The sequence below is a fragment of the Microcebus murinus genome, chromosome 9, assembly GCF_040939455.1.
Source record: "Microcebus murinus isolate Inina chromosome 9, M.murinus_Inina_mat1.0, whole genome shotgun sequence".
Classification (NCBI taxonomy): domain Eukaryota; kingdom Metazoa; phylum Chordata; class Mammalia; order Primates; family Cheirogaleidae; genus Microcebus; species Microcebus murinus.
The window spans coordinates 41,224,595-41,250,267 of record NC_134112.1 but is presented as its reverse complement, the minus strand read 5'-3'; the positions used below and the strand labels follow the sequence as shown (position 1 = coordinate 41,250,267).

At 40.9% G+C, this 25,673-nt stretch overlaps 1 protein-coding gene across 21 annotated transcripts in view; it reads right to left on the bottom strand.

Annotated features, from left to right (window-relative positions):
* Nucleotides 1-25,673, bottom strand: part of ICA1 (islet cell autoantigen 1) — a 148,783-nt gene that overhangs the window by 86,368 nt on the left and 36,742 nt on the right. For all 21 annotated transcript variants that reach the window (XM_012757107.3, XM_020289833.2, XM_012757109.3 and 18 more), the window contains exon 6: nucleotides 24,185-24,383. In XM_012757107.3, the coding sequence (XP_012612561.2) occupies nucleotides 24,185-24,383 (199 nt within the window). The remainder of the gene's footprint in view (nucleotides 1-24,184; nucleotides 24,384-25,673) is intronic.

The window sequence follows — 25,673 nt, the reverse complement described above, 5'->3', positions numbered from 1 at the left end:
ATGGATGATGAAAGGACTTTGCATGTGAGCAGTTATTATTATTATTAGTGATATGTCCCTCATCTGGCCTGCCAACTCTAATTTTATTGGAAATATATTTATTTTAGAGAAAGGTGGCAAGTTCCCCCAATTTGCGTGGAACTCCACATCCTCCACGAAGTCCTGGGGAAACAGGAGCCTAAGGAAATGCGACGACACACGGTCCTGACTTCGCATTGAACAGCAAGCAACTGAGCGTGTTCTCCTTCTGATGAGTGCATGCTTTATCTCCCGAACTGTACTGTAAAACTGAGGAGGAGGTTGTCTTGTATCTCAGTTCTACCTCCCACAGCATCCAACATAACAAGTACATTCAATAACTGGCCACTGAAGCTACTGCAGGAAGGTCAAAGAATGGAAAGTCAGCTGAAAGTTGTCGCTGACATGGTCAGTCAATTTATCTTTGAAGTGAGTGTTCTCTTTGAAACAAAATTTTTTGCTCCAGAATCAAAGCAAAATGAGGAAAAAAAAACTCTACAAATATTGCCATGGAGAAGGGAAACAGCTAGGCACTCATGCTGTGGCAAGTCTTAAAACATCTCCTTGTAGAAACCTCATTCTTTCCTGGATCGACATTCCCATGCCCACAGCACAAATTTTCTAGCTACTTCTCTTCACAGAAAGCTCAGTCTGAACCCCTGGAAACCTCTCCTAGGAGACTGTAGGGGGAAACCGAATCCTGACCACTGTTCCAAGGAAAAACTGCGTTTGGAAAGGGAACAATGTAAGATGTGTCAAGAATGAGGCAGGCTTTACTGACCTGATTCAAGGAGGATGAGGAACAGCAAGCCTGTGATGTGCTTTTGAAAACAAGAAGTATTCTCCAAATGACAAGGACTTCTCAATTAATGTATGACAGGCATGTAAAAATGCTTGACAGAATAAATGAAAAAAATTATAATAGCAGGAGGAAAAAAAAACCAGAGGGTACTAATTGTGGTCACAAAGCACAGCCTTATTTAATGCACGTGCTGCATCAGGTATATTGGACCCTGGCCCTGGAGGAAGCATGCATGTTTCATTACCAAGGTAGGAACCAGGCCGCCAGGTAAGGTAGATAGCACCTCTCGGGCTTAAATGCTAAAGGCTTTCCACATCTGTTCAGTAGAAAATGCAACTACCATGCAGTCTGATACACACTTAGATTAGACCTGAAGTGTATACAACAAGATCACCCATGGCTCCTACATCTAAAACATCCAAACAAGTCTACCTCTTACTGTTTTAAAATCTATAGAAAAAAGGGGGATGTGTCCAGCTGCCCTAGGACTCTTTCCACATTTATAGTTAATTTCTTTAAGATCTCTATTACTAAGTAGTACTGCAACCTGGCCTGATTATAGAAACTAAACAGCTCCAGTTTTACCACAAGGGAGTGGACCAGCACTAGATGGACAGGGCTGCCAAGTTCATGAAGAATACTGGGACTTGGGGTTTGGGGGAAGGTTATCAGATAAACATAGATCCTTGAGTGGAGTCACAGCATGACACAACCACTATTTGGAGAAGACATTATTTAGAATCCATGTGTGGGGAGAGGGCAGAGATGGAGAGAGAAAGAGAGAGAGGGGAAGAGAAATAAAAGAGAGTAGGAAAGGAGAAATGAAATGGGCAAGGAGAGAGAGTCATGTCTGTTAGGAGATCTCTCATTCAACCCCCAGGTGATGAAAATCCAAGACTTGGGCGGCTGCAATGAGAAGCAGGAGGAAGGGGCCAATGCAAGAGGCACCTTGAAGGATGTCTCGATAGGATACGATGACTGACTGCATGAAGGAGATGAGGTGAGGTATGAGTCAGGTTTTGCATTCATGGGACTAGGAGCCTAGTGGCACCATCAGGAAAGTTAGGAAAAAAGGCTTTTTTGGGAAGAAGACTAGAAATGGAGAGAGGACGATGTATAGTTATTTGAACACTGAGATGAGAACTGTGAACTTCTAGGAGATCTTAATGTTTCCTAGAAGTTCTCAAGTTTCTCAACTGAGAAATCAGGCTTCGAGAGAGATCTAGTGGGCAACACTGAAAACATGGAACTGAGGTTGTGAGAGTTGGTTGGGTTGCTTATAGAAAGTGAGGACAGGCCGGGCGCGGTGGCTCACGCCTGTAATCCTAGCACTCTGGGAGGCTGAGGCGGGCGATTGCTCGAGGTCAGGAGTTCGAAATCAGCCTGAGCAAGAGCGAGACCCCGTCTCTACCATAAATAGAAAGAAATTAATTGGCCAACTGATATATATAGAAAAAATTAGCCGGGCATGGTGGTGCATGCCTGTAGTCCCAGCTACTCGGGAGGCTGAGGCAGCAGGATTGCTTGAGCCCAGGAGTTTGAGGTTGCCGTGAGTTAGGCTGACGCCACGGCACTCACTCTAGCCTGGGCAACAAAGCGAGACTCTGTCTCAAAAAAATAGTAATAATAAAATAAAATAAAAAGAAAAAGAAAGTGAGGACAAAGAACAGAGGATCTGATACCAAATAATTTGGTAGGAATAGTTTGAGGAATGCCCTTCTAGTCAGCTTGAGAAAGAAAGAGCAGCCATTAGTGAAATAGAGGGAGGGGAAAAGGAAACTTACCAGAAGAAGAAGAGTAAGATACTGAGGAATTGATCCTTTCTTCTTCTCTATCTCTGGGACTTTGAGGGTAGCTCACTGCTGTGAAGTTTCTCGTCTGTGTGTCTGCCTGTCTTTCAGACTATCCAGAAGCCTGCTCAGGGCAGGGACTCTGCATTCCTGGTCCGTGCCTTCAGCGTCTGTCTGACGCCCCTTCCCAAGGAAGGTCCCGATGCCGATGCCGAGAAAGCCAGTAGTCAAGGACACCGGGAAAGAGGGGCTGCCTATTGTCTTAACACTGCTCATTTTGTATGTGCTCCATTAAGTGGCAACAAGATAGCAAATTGCAACGAACTATCACTTGAGATCTGCAAGTTCTGTTCCAGACTTCCTTTCCTCTGACCTAATCTCCCTGGCTCTCTCTCCTTTACAAACCCTTCCACCTGGCCCTGTGCTATTCTATTCCAAGGAAAAAGAACTTCCCTAACTCCTCACCTCCTCACTTAATGTTTTAAGGGGAGGCACATCAAAACCTTCAGCTACAGAGTTAGGCTGTATGCCACCCAAAAATGTAAAATGAGGGTTTTAATATTGGCTAATTCATAAAATTGTTGGGAAGCCTACTAGAGCGATGCATACAAAATGTCTTGGCCCACTACCTGGCCCACAGTGAGCACACCATAAGCATTAACCTTCACTACCCTTAACACTGGTATCACGGATCATGCTGCAAACCTAGTGCTTAGCACATTTCCTGGCTATTGCTCAAAAATGAATAGTTTAAGCCCAATTATAGTTTAAGCTTTCATCACCTCCCCCCCAGAGGCCTTCATTTCTTCTGACTGTGAAACATGTATACACATTCAAGAAAAGTTGCTCCTAACTAGATTTCTCTTTTATAAAGACAATGTATGCTTATAATTAGAGCCTGAAACAGATATTTAGCATTTGGACAAAATGCAACGTTAGAAAACTGGAATGGGGTTAGATGTTAGAAACATTTTAATCCAATATGACTCTTCCTGCCCCATACCCTGTAGATAAAAATAAATTAAGAAAGCAGGTACAAGCCAGTTGTGGTGGCTCATGCCTGTAATCCTAGCACTCTGGGAGGCAGAGGTGGGCAGATTGCTCGAGGTCAGGAGTTCGAAACCAGTCTGAACAAGAACAAGACCCTGTCTCTACCATAAATAGAAAGAAATTAATTGGCCAACTAAAAAGATATACATAGAAAAAATTAGCCGGGCATGGTGGCGCATGCCTGTAGTCCCAGCTACCCAGGAGGCTGAGGCAGCAGGATTGCTTGAGCCCAGGAGTTTGAGGTTGCTGTGAGCTAGGCTGACGCCATGGCACTCACTGTAGCTTGGGCAACAAAGCGAGACTCTGTCTCAAAAAAAAAAAAAAAAAAAAAGAAAGAAAAGAAAAAAGAAAGCAGGTACAACTAAAAATAACTCCTGGATATTTACTGAGTTAAAGCACTGTGCCATGTTTTTGGAGGAAGTTATGTGTTCTTAAAGTCTTTGAGTACCTTTGACACTGTAAAGGAAAGAAAAATACATTAGAACAATTACAAAATGGTGTATTAGAATAATTACAAACCAGTATATTAGCCAAAAAGTGAATTCCTGGAAGTTCTGGGTTTTAACTCAGGTTAAAGGAGATAGTGGCCGGTGACAGGGAGGAAGTTAAAAAGACAGAGATAGTTCCTTGGGGTGACACAGCATGGAGGGCAGAGTAGAAGCCTGCATGTGCCCTGTGAAGACTGGTAGGTAGGCAGGGGCCCTGCTGGTAATCGAAGAGATGAGACTGATGAGTATTAGGGAAAAGGAGCCGTAATAACACTTGGGTGCAGGAAATTGGATCTAGTAGACTATAGTTGACTACTGAAGACCATTTTATTTGTTTGTTTGGCTTTGTTTTTTTTTTTTTTTTTTTTTTTTTTTTGAGGCAGGGTCTTGCTCCATCACCCAGGCTAGAGTGCAGTGGCATCATCACAGCTCACCGCAACCTCAAACTCCTGGGCTGGAGTAATCCTCCTGCCTTAGCCTCCCAAGTAGCTGAGACTAGTTGCACCACCACACCTAGCTAGTTTTTTTCTATATTTTTGTAGAGACAGGGTCTAAAGAGCATTTTAGAGTCTTGAACATAATGAAAGAGTTTCATGAAGATCTAAGCCACAATTATGAACATCAGTTGAGTTTTTGAGCTGGTGATTTTGAGCTCATCTACTAAATGTCCAGCCAATCAGTATAGTGTCATATCTTCTCATTCTTTTCTGCTTTCTCACTGTTTCTCAGGAGATTCACCTCTACCTTTCACTCCTTAACTGCAGGTATGCTCTGGACTAAAGTGAAGTGTTTCATGTCTTACCTACTTTCATCACTGCTCCATTAGTACATAATGCTCTATTAGTACATAAAAAACAAATTTCATTCACTTTCTAGTGGTGAGCAAGCATAGCAGATAAAAGCTTATGTTCTAGAGTGAGAATACTTGTGTTCTAGTTGTGGAAAATCAGGGCGATATTTTTTTGGAAGTGTGTCAACACGCTTTTCTATTTGCACGTCCATGCACCTGACCTTCTCCATTGCCAGCCTGAGGTACACCTCTGCCTGGGAGGGGGGGGGCGCTGGGCCTCAGGATTGTTGCAGGGGAAGACAGAGAGAAAGAAGTGGTACTCTCCAGCTTCTGACAGACCCAAACTGGGTTTTTGAGTCGGCAGCAAGACAATACACTTGAAACTCAAGCTTTGGCAGACAGTAAAGCACAATTAACAAATTATAAATTTGTATCTCCTACCTTAGCAGGTGGACTTGATCATAGACTGTTTTGCGGTGGTGGTGGTGACAGAGTTAGTGACAAGAGAAAGGAAGGGAGAAGGCCTGCCTGCCCTATTCTGGGCTGGGCCATCAGTCAAGAAAGTGGACAAGGAGACACGGGCCCCAAATTTGTCCCAGGGAGGAAAAGCACTAAGGGGAAAACTAAAGGCAGAAGGGAGTCTGCCCTACTACCTGCTTGGGAGTTTGTGAGGGGGTTGCCTCTTAGGCCTGTCTCTGCTCCAAATAGGACCAGCTGCATCAAAATAAAACAGTGCAGTTGATGAAGAAAGGCTGAGTTTAGCTCCCCAGTATCCCCCTGAGTTTTAGGGGTACGGAGAGGAAGGAATCCACAGTCCTATGGCAAGAAGAGGGAGGTGGCTGAGGGTGCTAGCCAGTGAGCTTGCCAGGGAACGGCATTGGGTTGGGGGCCAAATTGATGTCACAGTAATCTGAGTTGCCATTAGGGAGATTCATCAAGGGAAGGCAGTTGAGGCTCCCAGAACATTGCTAGCTGAGGCCAGGAGCCAGGCATTACCCAGCCACAGGCCTCAGGGATACATCACGCAAGCCCAGACTAGTCGTGCTGTAGCAAGACCAGGAAGAAGCCAGAGGAGAGGGGACGGACACCAAATCCCCTGTCTACCCCAGGACACAGTCAGCCCAATGCCCTCCTAGGAAGAAGTGACATGGATTTCTGAAAGAGCATCCAAAAAGAGACGATTTAAACCAGTGCAAAGAGGAAGCCAAATTTCAAACAGACTCAACCCTTAAACTGAAACAAGGGAGGCTATTTAACCTCATTTAACTGACAAATCTAGAAGATCTCATCACACATGCTCATGAAGAAACCACTTCAGTTCCGGAAAATAAGAGCAGGCATGTGATCTGGGTAAATTTAAAACTCCTTCCACCTGGCCCTACCACATTTTAACTGTGTCGCATTGAGATAGTCACTTAACCTCATCAGAATTCTTATCTGTGAAGAGGACATTATAGTTTCTTCCCCTTGGGGAATTTTAATGAGCCCATTCATGTAAAATGCTTAAAATACATGTAGCTGGCACATGATAAACTTTTAATAACGTATTTGCTAATTTTGTTAATCACTTCTATTACATTCAACATCAAAGTTTCTTTTGTCCTGTTCAAGAATGGCTAAACATTTGTCAAGCAATGTCAAAATACTATATTTCTGGCATTCCTCATTTATGATATCACAGCCTCTAATGCACTCCCATGAGCACAGAAATGCCATTCTGGGGATGAATGAGAATTACTGTTTTTATACCATCTTAGACTTTTTCTGGTCAACATCTTGGTACTCACTACAGTAATTATCTCAAAGCCAGGACAATATTTCTCAAAAAATAATATTAGCTGCAATAAACCACAGAGTACAATGATGGAGGTATTTACAGGAGCTAGCGGGAAAGCCTACTCTGTCTTAGGCTGATCTACTCCCAAGAGGAATGGACAAACCACGTAAATGGGGAAGAACGCAGAGGGGCAGGATTTCTTTGTAACTGCAGGCATTTTTAACATGCATATCGGGACACCACAATGCCAGATTGCTCCTGGAAAATTCCTTGTGATTAACATGTATAAATTGATTCTCAGAATTGTTTGCTGCCTGAGTACTAAATTCTAGATATTAACTAATCTGGGGCTCCATCCTAGCCTTTTCAGTTTTCCGAGTCAATCTGGAGAACACTGATGGGGGGTTTAGTTGAAATAGGAGAAAAGATTTAGTAAAGTTAATATTGATTGTAGATGAACAAAATAAGTAATATTTGTGTGTCTGTGGTATACAAATCTCTAGGCTGTAGGGCTTAGGTAAACATGTATGGTAAGTACTAAAAAGCATGGTAATGTTTAATATAGTAGGATTCCTGGGGAATCAAGTGTTTTAAGTGACTTTTCCATATAATTCAAGCTTACTCCATTTTAAAAAAAACTTTTAAAAATAAGAAATCTTTATAAGTCAGCTAGCTCTTATTATAATAACTATCTATCTTCTAAAATATTAATAGAGCAAAATTACCTTTTCTGATGTATTAGTCATTGATTTCATGGTGGTGCCCTGGAAACAGTTTCTCAAGGTGTGATCCATGGACCCCAGCAAGGGATCACATAGGAGCTTATTAAAAATAAGACCCCTGGGCCACACCCCAGGCCTTTTGAATCACAATCCTTAGGTGGGACCCAGGATTCTCCACATCCAACTTCTCAGAGGATTCTTACACTCAACTCAGGCCAGACAGGCCCTAATTCAGAGTTAGTTGAGATGTCCTTCACTGGAAACGCCTGCACTGGAAATGTCTGTTATCTTTCTGCGTCTATGTGCTGTGGAGCTTCTGTTATTTCTCCTAAGAGTACAAACTTTTCAATAGTGTACTGGCTTTAAAACTATAGACCAATTCGTACAGGATTCTGGGCAGGTTGCTGGCCTTCGTGATGTCTACTTTTCATCCATGAGCCTCTGAGCCTCCATCCAGGTTTGGGGCCCTAAGCTTGAAGCCAGTGTACTGTTGTGGGATTCAGGCTCCTAACCCTAAGGAACCTAAGCTCTAGACCAGCCATTTCACTTCAAAAGGCCACTACCAGAACAAGGGAGAACGGAAGTGCTACATGCTGAGCACAGAAACGTGACCTGACGTGGTCACAATGTTCAGAAGACAGAGAGACTGATGGATGATTTGGTGAGAAGGAGAAAAAGATCCAAATACTTCTTAAGGGGGCTTATAACTTGAACTCCTGGCGTCAGATGTGAACTGATCTGGGAGATGTGGCTGCTACTTCAACATGAAGCTGGGTTCTCCTCTACTCTAGAAACATTTTCCTTCACAGTAAACTAGTATCACACACAGATCCATTCCTTGATTATGAGAAACTTGGGGCAGAAGAGGTGGGAAGAGCACTGACTGTGGAGTCAAAAGACTTGGGTTTGAATCCTGGTCTTGTATGTGTGACTATAGGCACGTCATTCAGAGTCATGATGCCTCTTATTTGTGAAATAGGAAAAAGAATTCGTACCGTCACTGAACTGCTGTATGGCTTTAGTGAGGTAATGAATATGAAACAGCTTTGTGAACTAAAGAGCATTTTACCAATATTTAATCAGAAACATTCTGCATTATGTACATATTTAAATAGCTACTACATCTTTCTATAAGGTATAATGTTAAGACAAACACTTGGCTGGGACAAAATTCAAATATTTTAATTATCTTACATAAATAAAGCTATCATATTGTTCACTTTGGAGTTTATCTGCTATGCTTTTGTACTAAGAAAATGATATATCTTTAAACACAAAATGAGTAGCATTTTGACTTTTGCACAGCTCAGGTTTAACATTCTTTTAAAAATATGTTATCCTTATATCTGGATTAAGGGATAAGTGAAAAGGTTTATCAGATCTTCATTTTATTTTCAAAATTCTCTTTCCTAACATCAATTTCTTAATGTCAACTTGCACGATTTATTAGTTGAAATTGCAGACTGGTGGAGAAAATGGGGACATTCTGGGGAGAGAAGAGAGACAAGTAAGTCCATAAAGAATCTTAGAGATTTTGCCTAAAACCTAAAATATACTAAGGATAAGGAACAGGGAGTCTAACTTATGAAATCTAACCATTGTCTGGCTTCACATCACAACTTGTAGTTTTAAAATGGAAGACATGCAAAAAAAAAAAAGTCCAAAGCTAGTTCTTTCAGCAGAGAATTAATTAAAAGCAGACGGAGGCCTGGATAATAAGTACCAATAAAAGCTTTAGCTGACATAGCTTCAATTTACAAATCGCTGGCTTTTCCTGGCAAGGCTTGGGGGGAAGGAGGGTGAGGAATCGTGGCACACACAGCCTGGATGAGGAAGATATGGAAATCTTTAAAATTAAAGATGCTTTCAACATCTCATTCTAAAACACTTGATTTGTGGCTGCCGTGATAGAATTCCAACGAAACCTGAGTATGCCCCACAGACTCTGGAAGCCTTGGGGGGAACCCTGTCCTATGCCTTCCCCGTCATACCTGGCTTTGACATGTACACTTTGTTAACAGGAACCCTATCCATAACGTGCACACAAAAAAGATATGTGGTTTAGGATCTGCCTACGTTTCAATTTCTTTTTAAACTTGATCATTAGGAGACCCTTATGAGAGTATTAAAAAGTAAACTGGTAATAAACACTGTGAAGCCAAAGGGATATTAATTTGATTTATGGCAATTGATACTACCGCTCAAAAAATTTTAATGACAAAATTGAGGCTTACAGAAACATAAGTGCTCTTGGTTTAGTCTGTAGGACCTGGAAGACTACCAACGAAAAGGAGCTGATGAAATTGCTAGATTTAGAGAACAGAGTTGAGAGAGATACTATAGGGAAAGATTGTGTCTGAGCACTTTAAATAGCGTAAATAAGAATTAGAATTGGACAATGACCACAGAACACGTCATTAAAGCCAGTAGTAAGTCTCCAAGTTAAGAGACCAAATGTCAGCCTGTAGGATGTTGCAACCCAGCTGAAAGGCCTCGGATGGGGCTGAAAATGTGGACGGAGATCGTTCCCTCCCCTTGCCCCCTTTGTTCTTTTTTTGGGAAAGGATTTTCTCTACATTCTCACTGAAGCAAAACACAGAATGTATTCCTTCTAGGACAAAATTGAAAATATATGGGAAAAGTCATTATTTTACTTTCTCACTTTTTTCTCCTTCCAGATAAGCATAATTGCTCGTGGTAGTTCTCCTAGAACAGTGATGCCTTTGAAAAGAAACATTTTCATCTTCTTTCCTGATTTCGGTGGTTTTCCCTCAGGCGTTGTTTTTGATCCGTCCATCCTTCAGTGACCTCACCTCCTCACACGGCTCTCCCTGTGGATGGCTTTCGAAAATGACTTAATCCTTCCACCTCCTCCATCCAGTTGCCCACATGACATCACCTTGGAACTTAGCTTCCCATCTTTGCCCCTCAAGCCTGCCTTCTCACTTCCCATTATTATCATTAAAAACAAACAATAGAAAACCCTCTCAATTTCTGCCAACTTTAGAGAGTTTTTTGTCATTCTCCCTTTTTTTCTCTCTATCCAACCTTAACTGTTCTTACTCTAATCTCATTCATTCTCATTATTTTTAATATGAATTATTTTAATAGGTAACACATGTACATGGCACAAAATTTAAAAGGCACACAAAGGCATATGGTGAAACCTCAACCTCTTTCTTCTCTCTCTCATCTCATCCCATCCTCCAACCTGGTTCCTTGCCCTGGAAGAAACTGCTGCTGCCAGCTTCTCCTGTATCTTTTCCCCTAAAACTTAAGATGAAAAAATGAAAGGGAGCCAAGTGTGGTGCCACATGCCTGTAATCCCAGCTACTCAGGAGGCTGAGGTGGGAGGATGGCTTGAGGTCAGAAGTTTGAAACCAGCCTGGGCAACAGAGCCAGATCTCATTTCTTCAAAAAATTTTTAAAAATTAGCCAGGCGCAGTGGTGCACACCTGTAGTTTCAGCTACTCAGAAGGCTCAGCCAGAACGATTGCTTGGGCCCAGGAATTCAAGGCTACAGTGAGCTATGACCATACCACTGCACTCCAGCCTGGGGGGCAGAGTAAGACCTAGTCTCAATAAAAACTTTAAAAAAAAAAAAAAAAAAAAAAGAAAGAAAGAAAAAAAGAAAAAAAATGGAAAAGAACAAAAAGAAAGGGAGCAAGATTCTAAATGTAATATATTTTACCCTGCTATTTTTTTCTCAATTTCTCTATTTGAGAACTTTCTTCATTTATTCACACACATTAATCTATAGACTTTTCACCTATGATTCCTCCTCCTCATATGTGGATATTTTCTAAGTCTCTTTGCCTAGACTTCTCTCAGAACATGGACTAATACCCATGAACTATTTTTGCTTGTAAATACTGCAGAGTCCCAATTCTTGAGGCCCAGGAAAGAAATTATTAAAAAGAACAAAGCAGAAAAAAAACCCCCACCATCCTTCAATTTGTTTATATAATTAATCTACCTTGAGAAATAGCCCTTATTTCAATGTCAGCAGACACCAGCAGAACCACAGTGAGGAATCAGCATCTAAATGACAATGGTTGTCTCAGAATCACAGCTGGGGAGAGAATTTAAAACGATGGATAGACAGATAGATGGGTGGTTGGATAGAAAGAGCCAATCAACTGTGAAGTGTTACCAAGCCTGAAAATCATATTTCATTTGATGGTAACAACAGAAGCCTGATTAATGCATGTGGGAATTTCCTTTCAACGTTACACCAATAGGCCCTTAGGGGCTGCTTCTTTTTAGGGCTCCCTAAGCCCATGTAAAATTGGCCTGTTTAAGATTTTAGGGCTCCTATGTATGAGTTTCATTGATCTTTTTTAATGATTAAGTATGGGATAATTGCTGAACATGAAATGGAATTTTTTCACTTGGGATAATTTTATTATACCTAAAACTGTCCTGAACATTTTATGCTAGAAGGGTAGCACACACATTTTAAAGCTATTTAAGGTTTTCCTTTTATCAAAAATTCATTAAAGGAGGCAAAGTGAAGCCACTCTTTGAGAGAACTGAGATGAAAAGTGGTCGAGAATTATGCACACTTTAGTGAACAGAGCCCCTGTTGACCAAGACATAAACTAGCAAGATGTTGGTCTCCATTTTCCCATTTCCCTGTTAGGTTAGAATTATATCAGTTCCCTGGAGAACAAGGAATCATCTAACATCCTTTTTGTTATTTTAAGTCTCAGAAGTATGAATGGGAAATACCAGTTTTCTATTCACTCTTTCTTTTGATAGTTCAGACAATAAAGTATGGATAGACTTGGGACTTGGGATGAAGGGGATTCTGAGTTTCATTGAGAGACAGGAAACCTATGAAACATGACAGTCTATGACTCCTTTACGGGGCCAATACTGCTTGCATAAATCTTGTTAGGAATGCTTTGCCGAGGGCTAACAAAAATAATTCAGTCATTTAAAAAAGTACTATTCACAGCCCTTTAATATTCCTTGATGGCAAACTAACACAGAAGATAGTTTTTTTCTAAAGTAATTGTGATTTAGATCTTTCTTTCTAAAATATTAAATCTCCATAGCCAACTTATAAATCCAGTTTCATGCGAAAGTGGCAATCTAGACAGCCATCAAACCATTATTTCTGCTGTCACCAAAAAGTCTGGTTGTAAAGATGAATGGATTTGAAGAAAATTCTTTCTGACTCTAATAAAAGTAACTTACAGTATTATAAAGCTGGTATTCAGGAAATAGCAGATATACTACTTCTGTTTGAAATTAAGTAAAACCCACATTACATTTTATATATCTAAGTAAATATCCATTTTTAAGAAAAATAAAAATAAAGAGTAGTGATTCTCTAGTATTTATGCTTTAATAAATACTTTTAAATAAGAGTATTGGGCTATCAGGGTGCAACTGTCTTTTTGTGTACTAAATTCTAGAAGATGGTTAAAATTGCAACTAATTCATCATGGAGACTAAGAGTACTAGCTGGGAAAGATGTATTTGAGCTGTTAGCCAAAAGAAAGAGGGTAATCTAGAGGGATGCGTAACTATGACATACTTAGAGACAAACTAACAAGGCAGGAGACAGTGACTAGTAAATCATACTAATTGAACATGGTAGTTTTCCATTGACCCAAAATCTAAGATGACACCTCCTTCAGGAGCTACCAAAAGGAGACGGAAGCCAATGGAACAGTCTGTGGTTGGGTGGGGGAGTTGTCACAGGCACTACGCATCCCTCTGACTCTGCAGCTAAAAGCACAATGTGATGAAGCATGGAAATAGTGAATTCATCCAACAGATTCTAGCCGCTGAGGCACTGAGGAGCCCTTGTTAAGAGATGGGCTCAATTTATGGCCACATCTTAACCTGGAACTAGATGGTTCCACTCAGTAAAAATCCGTAGGTTTTGCATGTTGTCATCCATGAAATTCTAGAAACCAGGCTTGTATGTGCCACCCAATACATGTAAGCCTTAGAAAAAAAGCCAGACAGTCTGGCAAAGGGAAAACTATCTTGGTCTAGATCAGTTCACACTTAGATAATTCACTTTTGTCCAGAGTCCACTCTGAAACTTGAGAGTTAAGCAAGCTTTTCCCTTAAACAATTAAAGAAATATCATATGCAAAGATCCAACACCTCTCAAGAGAGATACACTCCTTACCATGCCACCCCACCCTTGAAAATAAAATCTGTTTTAAGCCAACATATTACCTTTTACAGTATTATAAAATATGCTAATTTAAAACAAAAAAACTATATGGATGTTTCCTCTTCTTATAGAATTTAAATAATAGAAATGATGAATTGGTATGTGTAGATGACATCTTCTAGGATGTTAAAATCAAATGACTCCTTGCTTGCAAACCTAATCTCACTTTTGCTCAATGGCAGGATTAAATTTCATTCTGTAATACAAACATTTGTAAGATGTATATTATGTTTGTTTATTATGCAATTGGGGTTCAATGATGTGTAAGACCCTGATATTGCCTTCAACCAAACTACAGGGTTATTTATTTATCTCTCCCCTCATTTGATAAATAAATCCTTACTGAATACCTACCCTGTGGCAGGCTAAGAAGTATGCACAAAGTGCAATGGGAACAGTGCAAAGGGTAACAGCAATGCTTCAGGGAGCCAGCAAAGGCTCCCTGGGGTAATGTGGCCTTAAATGATGCCTCCGAGTTTTACAGGCACAAAAGGAGAAGGGAATTTCCGGTGGGAGAAGCAGGGCCTGCAAAGGTCAGGCTGTGTAAGAATGAGGTGAATGGCACAGATTTTAATGAGGCTGCAAACACAGGGTGTGCATGTGTGTGTGGCAGCAGCAGGGAACAGAGGTGGGAGGGGTATCATTCCAGAGGGAAGCTGGGGTTGGGGGAGGCAGGTTAGAGCCAGCCTATAGAGGTCCCGGGGGGCCAAACTGTTTAGACTTGTCAGCTGGCCAAGGTGGGGCCACAGAAAATCATTACCCAGGAGAATGACATGATCAGTTTTGTGTTACTGAAGTAGGACCAGCATTAGCGTGGAGGATGGAAGCCAATTTGCAATCCTTTAAATTGAGGAAGCTACTAGCTTAGGCAATAGCACTGAGGATGAAAGGAGGGAATTAGTTCAAGAGATACATTGGAAGTAGAATCAGTAGAAACTAGAGACTTCCTGGATGTGGAAAGTGAATAATGGCACCGGCTGAGGATAAACCTCCAGCTTGAGAAACAGCTGGAGAAATGGGCTTAAATTTCCTTGTTATTTGGGGGATGTATGTAAATATATTTACTTATTTTGCACATAAATAACCTAAAACTTTTCAGGATATAAACACACCATGAATATTTATTTGCTTAAATTTAAATACCTCTCACCAAGATATCTAACTAAAAACAGAAATAACATAAAAGCTGTGAAGGTACATCAAGTAGGAAAGGCACAAATTAAGAAAGTACTAGTTTCCTAGCCCATCCATTTATAAATGCAAAATTATGCTCAAAAGCCATTTTTTTTTCTTTTGCAAAGACTTCATTCACTTGGAAGTAGATTATAGGGGAAAAAATGGTCCTAAGAACACAAAGGTGGTTTTCTAACCACATCATAGCCATGGGCAATTCTAAAGTGAAATGGACAAGAGATCCCAGCAGCTCCAGGGAGAGACAGGACCAGCAGCAAATGCTGGCTTAGCTGGACTGCTAAGGTAATCAGACTCTTCAGAAGTCACCTGAACCTTGGTTTGGAGGGAGGCAGCTGAATTGTGGAAAAGCCAGCAATGGCCTGTCACACCTGGAGACTCCTGTCTAAAAACTGTCAGACAACCCATTTCCTCTAGCCCATAGTGAGGGGTCAACCCAAGGCTGAGGCCACCCTCCCAGCGAGCCTCCACAGGTGATTTATTTAGAATACATGTTTTGCTGGATGTAAATTTTTTTTTTTCCTCTCTGGAGATTCAGGAATAAATGTGGGTAGCTATAAAAAGAGTTACCATTATCTGAGAGCTTGCTGTGTGCCACACTCTGGGCAAAGCACCTCCCATAACTCATGCCCTTTAGTCCTCACCGCCACCCACCCAGCGAGGGGCACCCTCCTCAGCTCTCTACTGCAGGGGAGGCTTAGCATGGTTATTGGGTTTGATAGCTTGCCCAGCATTATGCCCCAAGGAAATGGATTTTCTGGTTTGTGGTTCAGATCCCACTCCACTCTGAGCAACAGGGGCCCCTGGATTTTTATTTGCTCATAGTAGTCGAGAGAGAGAGAGAGAGAGAGAGAGAGAGAGAGAGAAATGAAGCAGTTTGCAGATTGACTGAGCTCTAGAATGGCACTGTCCGGGACCACCACAGTAGAGTTCTGAGGCCCCTGAGCCTTGGCATTTCCTCATCTGTAAAACGAGGATGACATGTGTGTTGCCTACAAAGTGAAGGTGTCAACTCTGGGAGGTGCCACGAAGTGAAGGTGTCAACTCTGGGAGGTGCCACGAGAGGCAGGCTGCGCTGTGGTGGAGAAGGGCACACCAGCCGCTGGAGCCAGTCTGTCCAGGTTCCTACATGAGTTGGGTGGCCTGGGGCAAGTTCCTTACCTGCTATGCCTGTTTCCTCATTTGCAAAATGGTGATAATAACTTTACCGGTTTGATAGCCTTGTTAACAGGATTAAATGAGTTTATACTAGGAAAGCTCTTGGAATCGTACCAAACACAAAGACTGTACTATATAAATGTCTGTTAAATAAAAAACTTAAGTATTGTCTCTATTATGTTAGAATAAAGGCTTTGAAGTTTCAGCCAGGTAGCAAAGTAATATGAATGAACATCACATCCCAGTTCATATTTTCACACAATTCCAGCTCTTTATGTAGGTCAGTCCAACAGAAGGTCACTCTGTCTTCCTGCCAAGCTTTCCATGGTGCCATCCATTTCCCCTTCTACTGAGTCATGACACACGGCAATTCCATAAAGATTAGGCAAAATGAAGGAATAGTATTTGGAATCTCCTTCCTGCCTCCACCGTCCAGTGCAATGTTTCTCTATCAAGAATGTCTTAAAAGATACACATGCCTGGACCCCACATTTACTTCTCAATGATTTTGGTGATTTTGATGCACAATTTCTAACCACTGGCCTAAAGGTGTATATACTGAATTAAAGCTTTAATCATGTATTTTTGTGTGTTTTCTTGTTTTATTTTTGGGTGACAGGACAAGTATCAGGGTTGCTTTTATTTTCCATTCAGTCCTAGTTTTCTACACATTCCTCAGTGTCCTAAAGTCCTAGTTGTAGAAGTAGACCATTTCATCTCAATTTTAGTTATATGGGGAGTACAAAAAAAAATGCACTAGAGTATAAACAAAAGGAGATGTACTCTAATTAGCCGTGTTCTCCTGGCCCCATACATTTTCAGTTTCTAATCTTTCTCTCAAACATGTAACAACATCAATTTATTAGAAACTTAAGAGGTAAAGTTCACTATTCAAGAAAATCATATTTAAGAACCACATACATCTCTATATTTGTATGAACTTACTTGTTTCGGTGACTTGGGTATATTCCACAGAAGAAATCAGGGTGCATGCCAACTTCTTAATACAAAACTTTTTTTTTTGTCTTTTTTTTTTAATTTCAGCATATTGGGGGTACAAATGTTAAGGTTATGTATATTGCCTATGCCTCTCCTCCCCCCCTCGAAGTCAGAGCTTCTTAAGCTCAATAGCAAAATGCTTCTTCAAAAAATTAAAAATAGAACTACCATATGACCCAGTAATTCTTAGGTATCTATCCAAAGGAACTGAAAGCAGGGTCTCAAAGGGATATTTGCATGCCCATATTCACAGCAGCATTATTCATGAGAGCCAAGAAGTGAAAGCCACCCAAATGCCCAGCAATGGACAAGCAAATAAACAAAACATGGCATAGACAAACAGGAGAATATTATTCAGCTTTAAGAAGAAAGGCAATTCTATCACATGATACAACACGGATGAAACTTGAGGACATTATACTAAGTGAAATAAGCCAGTCACAAAAAGAATAAATACAATTCCAGTTATATTAGATATAAGTATCTAAAGTAGTCAAATTCATAGAAACAGAAAGTAGAAGAGTGGTTACCAAGGAATGGGAGAGCGAGGCGGAAATGGAGTCGCTGTGTAACGGGTATAGAGTTTCAGTTTTGCAAGATGAAAAGGTTTTACTGATAGCACAACAAAGTGACTATCATCAACGATAAGTTAGGTATACTTTAAAATAACTAAAAAAGTGGAACTGGAATGTTCCTACTACAAAGAAATGATAACTGCCCGAGGAGATGGATACTCCAATTGCCCAGATTTGATTAATTCACATTGTATATGTGTATCAAAATACCACATGTACCCTATAAAGACATACAACTATTTATATAATACTATGATTATATTATTAAAATATAATTAAAAACAAAATGTTTTTAAAAATTGGAAAAATTTTGGAGATCCATTTCACAACAATGTGAATATACCTAACACTACTCATCTGGACGTTTAAAAATGGTTAAGATGGCAAATTTTACATGTGTTTTTTTTTTATCACAATTAAAAATTTTCAAACAAAACACAAGGTCTTAACCTCAACATACATTAGAGGTGCCCATGAAATAACAGCCAGCAAACTGTTTTCTGTAAAGTGGCAGAGAGTAAACATTTCTGGCTTTGCCAGCCCTATAGCCTCTGTTGTACCTACTCAATTCTGCTATGGTATTGTGAAAGCAGCCATAGGCGATAAGTAAACGAATGGGCATGGTCATGTGCAATAAAAACTTTATTTACAAAAACAGGTGGCTGGCCTGTGGGTGCTGCCCCTTGTAAAAGTATTAATAGCTAATAAGAGACAAATATCCTCAGTTTGTGAATACCAAAGAATACCTCTACCCAAGAATATGAGGGAAACATTCTTATTTTTCCAGAGTCTAAGATTAGAGCGACAACAGCAAGAGCAAGCAGGACTTACTTGAAGTAGCAGGAAAACCACTACACTCACATGTACCCAACTCTGGCACCTACACTTCTCTACAGATGAACTTAACGATTTTAGAGCTTAATGATTTGGAGAAAAATAATAAAAATGTTACAGCTGGAAAGGAGCTTGGTGATCACTTTCAGAGGATGAGCAAATGGCAACAGGCTTATTAGACCTATCCACACTGTCACGGCTGTTGTCGGCAAGGGCTGGGAATAGAGTGTAGAGCCTTCTTGACTCTGAGGTCATGCTCCTAGGATCCTCCTATTTGCAAGCAGTAGCAGCAGCCAGCCAGCCACCAGCTCTGCAAGTTATCTGCTTCATGCATGTTATATTCTAAACAGTCTTGGCTTACCCCTGAAACTAATTTTTGACATTTACCACGTTCAGTGGGGGAAATCAATAAAGACACACAAAGCCCTGAAGGCCTCATCTCATCCAATTCAGAACTGAAAGCAAGGGTGTAATTACTTGTTCCCTTCTAAGTTGTGCCCCGTGAAAATGGCAGCCTTTTCTTAATGGCATTTAGGTACAATAAAGCAGCAACCCAAGGGTGGGGTTTGGCAGCTAGATTCAATCTACTTGAGGACCACAAAAAACAGGCACCCCAGTTAAACAAACCAAAACAAACAAAAAGCACACATCAAAAACCCACAAATGAAACTAGAGTTACAAAACAGATACATTGAAGAGAGTATTAGCTTTACAAAAGGAATTGTCACCTCATAAAGGAACTGAATCCAGTGCATAGATTTCTAGAACTAGCAGAGGCAGAGGAGATAATGGAGCCCAGTCCCCTCCCCCACTTTATATGTGAATGAAGCAAAGCCCTGAGAGTTACCGTACTGCTTAGATCTTTGACACTGGTCCACTGCAAGGATCCAAACTTGAAATGCTCCCCAGTCCCCCAGCACAACTCACTGGGGGGGTCCCAGACCTACCCCAAGCCCTGAACTGAAGCAGAAACTGGTTTAAGCCAGACAGCTGGATGGCCCAGGCAGAAAGGCCTTCGTCACAGAGCGGGGACACGGCTGAACAGTGACACTCCTGCATTACTTAGCAGCTCCAACTCCCATGGGACCCGCCCTCAATTGCTAAAAGAGCCTGACCTCTGACAAAGACCAATGAATCCAGCAGTAATTAATGATACTGTCAAATTAATTAACCCAAGTCTTTGTTCACAGGAAAGAACCCTCTACCATCAATACTGCTGTTTACCAGTCCTTGACCAAGCGCTGTGGACCCAAACCTTCACAACTGGGACACCACTGACTCATGGCCCTAATAAGGTCCCACCTAGTAAAACGCCAACATTTATTAATAAACCTTCTCACCATAATATATCTTTTGATAACATGACGAGTGGATTAACAGGTCTCCAAAACCTAACACTATTTCAAACAGATAAAAGCCTGCAAACAGCAATGTGTATCACCCACATTTCCAACAATATCTTTTAGGTATCCCTTTGAATTGTGGTGATGAAACACTACACACATGCTGTAGGATTTCATTAGCCATGTAATAAATGGCCCTCATTAAAACACCGGTTTGCTTGTCCTTGTCTATGAGGAATCCCACTGCTATAAATGCCCACGTACACATTTCCATATTATCTCTTTAGAGGATTCAGGACTATTTTCTTACACCTAACACAGCTTTTACTCCATTTAGAATAATTACCCCCCATCCCATTTCTGACTTTCAAGAAAAACAAGACACTTAATTGACCACAGGAGGACTCTCTCAAGGGCAGCAGGCTGCACACGCTCTGCTGCCAGCTCCCAACTTCAGCTGATGTAATCTGCTATAAGAAGCTGACTTCTATTTTTAAATTACACCCTTTTACGCTGCCTTCAAAGGGTGCATATATCACACGTTGTAACTTTGCTCATAAAATACCTCGTGGTCCCGGGGTGAGTCACGCTGTCAGAAGGCGCTTCCACAACCGCCGCCCAGCCCTGCCCCTTTAAATTCATCCACCTTTTCCTCCTGCCCGTCCAGGCTGGGGCGAACAGCTACGTGTGGCCCCGCCAGCCAGGTATCTCGTTCCTCACCGTCACTTTGACAAGGAGCAGATGACTAGCGGGGTCCTCCCCGAAGGCCGGGCTCAAGCTTCCCCACCTCTTTGTATTTCCATCTCCTGACACAGACACTTAATAAACGCTCTTGATGTTGACGCTGAGAGCTCTGTCATCAGGCCCGTGTGCTTCAAAGGGGGCCAGAAGGAAAACAGATTGCTTTGTTTAATTTTAAGTTTTTCATTCATCATTTCTGTCATGCTCACTGTGTGCTATTTAAAAGGTTTCTTGGCATTCTGAAGGCACTATGAAAAAAGCCTTGGTTGGAGGTGAAAATTCACTTGAGCTCGCTATTTATTTATTTATACTTATTCTGCTTATTGCTGAAAACAACGAAGAGCTCAGCAATTAAACTGGTGCTACTACGGAGTCTGGGAGAGGTCAAAACACTCCATTTCTTTCTGCTATACTTCCCTGTTCATTTCATAGTTACTCCCTGTTTTATGTGGGTTTACACAAGAACCTCCCAGTGGTCCCCTCAGCCTCAAGGCTTGGGCCTTTCCAATCCCTCCAAATGAGCTATTGCCCCACCTCTTCCCAACACCCTTCCACACCCACCAGCCCCACCTTTGCGGAGATGTCTGGCCCTGCTTCCGTTTCCAGTCCCACAGCCTGGCACAAGCATCCCTACATCCACCCTGCCTTCCGTGCTCTGGTTCTAAGTGCCCTCCTGCTTTCCTCTAACAGCCTTAGTGTAAGTTGTTTCCTCAGCCTGGAGCCCTGCACTGCTCTGTTGCTCCCACTTCCTCTTCTCAGCTCCTTCCTACTCATCCTTCCATGGTTTGTTCGGATGCCACCTCCTCCAGGAAGCCCCTCACAGGTGTTCCTGTGGCATCACATGCTACCTCAGACACGACTGGTCACCACCTGCATTGCATTTACTTGCTCTGTCCCCAAATGACCGCACAAAACAAGATGACAACAATTGTGTCTACTTATTTACTACCATATTCCTCTGGACGCTGCCTAGCACGTGGCCTGGCCTTAGTATCATTTGTTGAATGGACAAACGAATGAATGAATGCATGAATGAATGCATACCAAGTATTCCAAACAGGGGCACCCCATTTGTGCGATACAAATTAGAATTTTATCTCCTTTGGAAAGTGTGAACTCAAAAAACCAGAATTTTTCATCCCTTGAACATGAAGGCAGCAGCTGGCCCTGAAGAGACTAAAATTCTCCCCACCTACAGTGACTCCCAAGGAGCCACCCACAGCTGGATGGCTCTCCCAGATGACTCAGAAACACGTTTAGGTAACACATTCCTGAGAGATAAATGGAGTCTCTGTTTAAAATGGAATCCCACTGGGACAAAACACCAAGGCTTGCTCAAAGTTAAATTTCATGCTATAAACTCCGAGTGAACAGAAAACTCTACGATTTAAATTCATTCCAAAGAGGGCAGCAAGCCACACACTCATAATGTTACGTCTTACCTGCAAAACCACATATGTCAATTTCCCAAACATCATGAGGTCAGCTGCAAATGGTGGGAATGCCCTAGAGGTTTGAGAAACGAGGGCCTGGCACTTCAAACTCAGCGTCTGGAATCTTGCCAGCCGATATGTGAGTGCTAACTTGGGGCCCAGCACCAGACTCGCCCTGGGGTTACGGCTGTGAGGAGAACCAACATGGTCCCTATCCTTGTGAAGAGTTCAGCCTAGTCAAATATACACTTGAACGCAGATGTCTTTTTAAAAATAAATTCTAAGGACGCCATGCTCAGCTGTTAACTTAAATCCAACACACACGGGATTGAGGAGTAAGGCATAGCTTCAACAACTCCTGCATGGCAAAGGATTTTTTTTAAAACCTTTCTTTTTTCCCCCAAATCAACAGATTGATGGCACCAAAGACTGGGTAATGTTTCAACATTAAAACCAAATGACGAAGGACTTGGTTTTTATTTCATCTTTACACAGTTAGTAACTGTTCCCCCTAAACGAAACCAAATAAACACAATACCAACGTGGAATTCTTTGGCCTTCCAGAATAAAAAATATGTTTATTTTTATCACCTAGCACATCCGAGGTGCTCAATGAATGTTAATTGAAAGAATAAATTGCAACTGGGGTAGCTATAAAATGCCTTTGTCAATTTTAGGTGTTCTCTCTTAGGGAAAGAAATTGGGCATATTTTGTAGGATTATGACTTTCATTTACCTGTCTTACCTTGGGCTAGTTACCTACATGGGTCTCATTTTCCTCATCTATGAAATAAAATCTGTTTCTTGATTGTTGTGAGGCTTACAGGGGGCAAAAGCTACAAATGACCAGCACTATATCCTGTAGGTGATTTTTTTTTTAACCCTCTCCACTCTGTTCTCCTCCACCCTCAAATAAAAGGCTTAAGACAAACCAAATTACTGGCCTGATTAGAAAGTTATAAAACTTTAGAAGTAGCCTGGGCTCACCAACTTCTACCTATCAACACTTAAAACATTTATTTGTTATTTTGGGCCTTTGATTTTCTCTTTTATAAGATGAGTGAGTTTCACTAGGTGATCTCTAAGAGACTTTTCAGTCCTGTTTTTCCATAACTCCCTTACTGAGAAGTCAGGTGCCACTAACATATGAAGGACATCTGTGATCAGAAATAAAATAGACCCTGATTTCTCTTCATAGGGGAGGATTCTAAATTTCAAACCATGATGAAACTTGACTTTTAAAGGAATTTGTTATAAATCTAATATCCAGGTCAAGAACTGGTGACTGACCATACTCTTAAGTAACAGAAGGTCCCTCCTTCCCTACACTTTGACAAATCTAACTTCCAAGGCACCAATGAGGCTTCCCATTCATAGCTCTGAAATAATGCACTTAAAAAGAATTCTAGGGATTTTAAGCACTATCACTAATTACAAATGGATCGCTTGAAATGAGTAAAACAGTTGACATAATATTATGTCAAGCCTAACATTTGGCTGGGTTTTTTTTTTCTTTCACAGTCTGAAATATATCCAATCAACCAAACAAAGAACTACCAAGCTTGTACACAGAAAAATTGCTCTACATTTTCATAAATACTCAGTGTAAAACTGCCACCTAGTGGTGGGAGATATCCTTGTATGACAAAAATCTCCCAGCAGCTAAATTGATACAAGATAATTTAAAAAAATAGCAAGATTGTTTCTCTGCCTCTCACCAGTTACTTCAGGGATATTTAAGAGCATACTCATCTCCACCTATTTTCTCAGAGAAATTTTTGAAGAGGTCTATAGCAGATAGAGGCAATGCCACATGAGTTAATCCTACAACTAAACCCCACTGCTTCTGAACATGTCACAAAACAAAGGAGCATTATTATTCTATTAATTTTAATATGCATTAGCAATTTAAAAAGATTTCCCCAGTAGTCTGTTCTCACCTTCCAGATTCATTTGATCTAATCTTGATTTTTAGTTATGCATGAAAAGGCATTTAAAAGTGACAACCTCACAAGAAGTGCACGTTATAGGAAAATCTGACTTCAATTAAAACCAGTTACTAAATCCCAGCAATTTCCAGCTGTCTCTTCCATCTTATCCTTAGAGAATTATATATCACATTAATTGGTATTCTGTCACATAAAAAGACACCAGTGATGATTAATTGCATCCTTGGTGCTTTTGAGTTATGTCTTCTTCACCAGAGGGATTCACATCACACCTCATTACCTTCCAGCAGGTACCCCTTTTGGTAACTCTCATAAACCCTCCTACCTTCCTGAACTTCTCCATTTGCTTGTAGAGGTCTGGATCAAGCTCCTGAGACACGTCTTTCATCCATAATAACGCTCCTCTGTATTCTGTCCGGCACTGCTCCATGCGGTTCACAGTCAGCCAAGTGTCGGAAATGGCCCGATGCCGAAAAGTCTCCACTTCTTGGTGAAATCGACACAAAGGATTTCTCAAGGCCAACCTAGACAAGAGGATAATACCACAATCTTGAAACTAAGCTAGCCAGCAATTTGAATCCTTGATATTTTGCCAATGTTAAACACATGAACCTAGAATGGTGCCTGGAGCATAGAAAATGCCCCATTGATATTTCTTGGAAAATGATAGAAATGTATATGAACTGATGAATCAGCCGGAGATGACTATCCATGTACCAACCCCTTAGTTTACTGTTACTTAACAGGACCATTGGGACCACTCCTCCATCAGTGTTGTTGGGGTGGTCTCAGACATGGGCAGAGTGGTCATTTGAAGCTGGAACCAATTCTGTTTTAATGGGAGGATGCTCAAAAGGCATGCCTTCTCCCATTTCTATGCTTTTATGCTCCCTGTCTCTTGCTTCTCTGAAGACTGGCCCTTTGAGGAGGGATGGGAGAATATGTGATTGGGGTCTCCGTGGTAAGCCATTGTAGACTACTCTCCAAAGGCCCAGGCATCTGCTGCTTGCTCCAACAGTCACAGAGGAATGACGCATGAACAGAAGCATTTTGAAATAATCTAGGAAGGGGGGTGAGCACATTTACCGAGAGTCTATTCTTTCAGATAGGTTATATGATTTAATCCTTATTAAAAAAAAATCTTAAGGATACTATACCAGAAATGAATGTAATGACATAAGTATAAAATTATAATATTGGCTATAACATACTGCCCTTTATTCAGCCAAAAACAAAAAAGTTAAGGCATATCAAACTTTAGATAAAATATTGATTTTGGTGAGAAAACATTGCTTCTTTCATCTTTCTACCCCAAATGAGCAATGTCAGATGAATTATGCTCTTAGAATATATTCTTCTCTATGATGTTTAGAGGCACAGGTGCAAAAAAGTAAAACTAAGATGAATACTTAAATTTCAATTTAAATGCAAACTTAGTTAGCTGAAGGGAACAATGGTGTCAATGAGCTGAAGTCAGTTTTTGGCAATGTCAGCAATGCCCTATATGTGTGCAGCACTATAAGATTATAAATGGTGCTATAAACTGTTAAAGAAGAAAAATGTCTTTTACTATTTTTCCTCTTGTCTGTATGGTATTGTTTTTAAATATTAAGCACTTCTATAAAAATAGCTTGCTCACACTGTCCTACCTAGAGGTTGCAGGTTGTTTTCAAAGACATATTGTTGTGCTATAAAGTAAGCTTGTGCTTTATCTTTACTGGTTTAAACTTAATACTCACCTTTCAACAAACAGAAGGAGAGTTCTAGCAATGACTACAAATAAGTCAATAAAACAAACACTGGTGTGAAGGTTG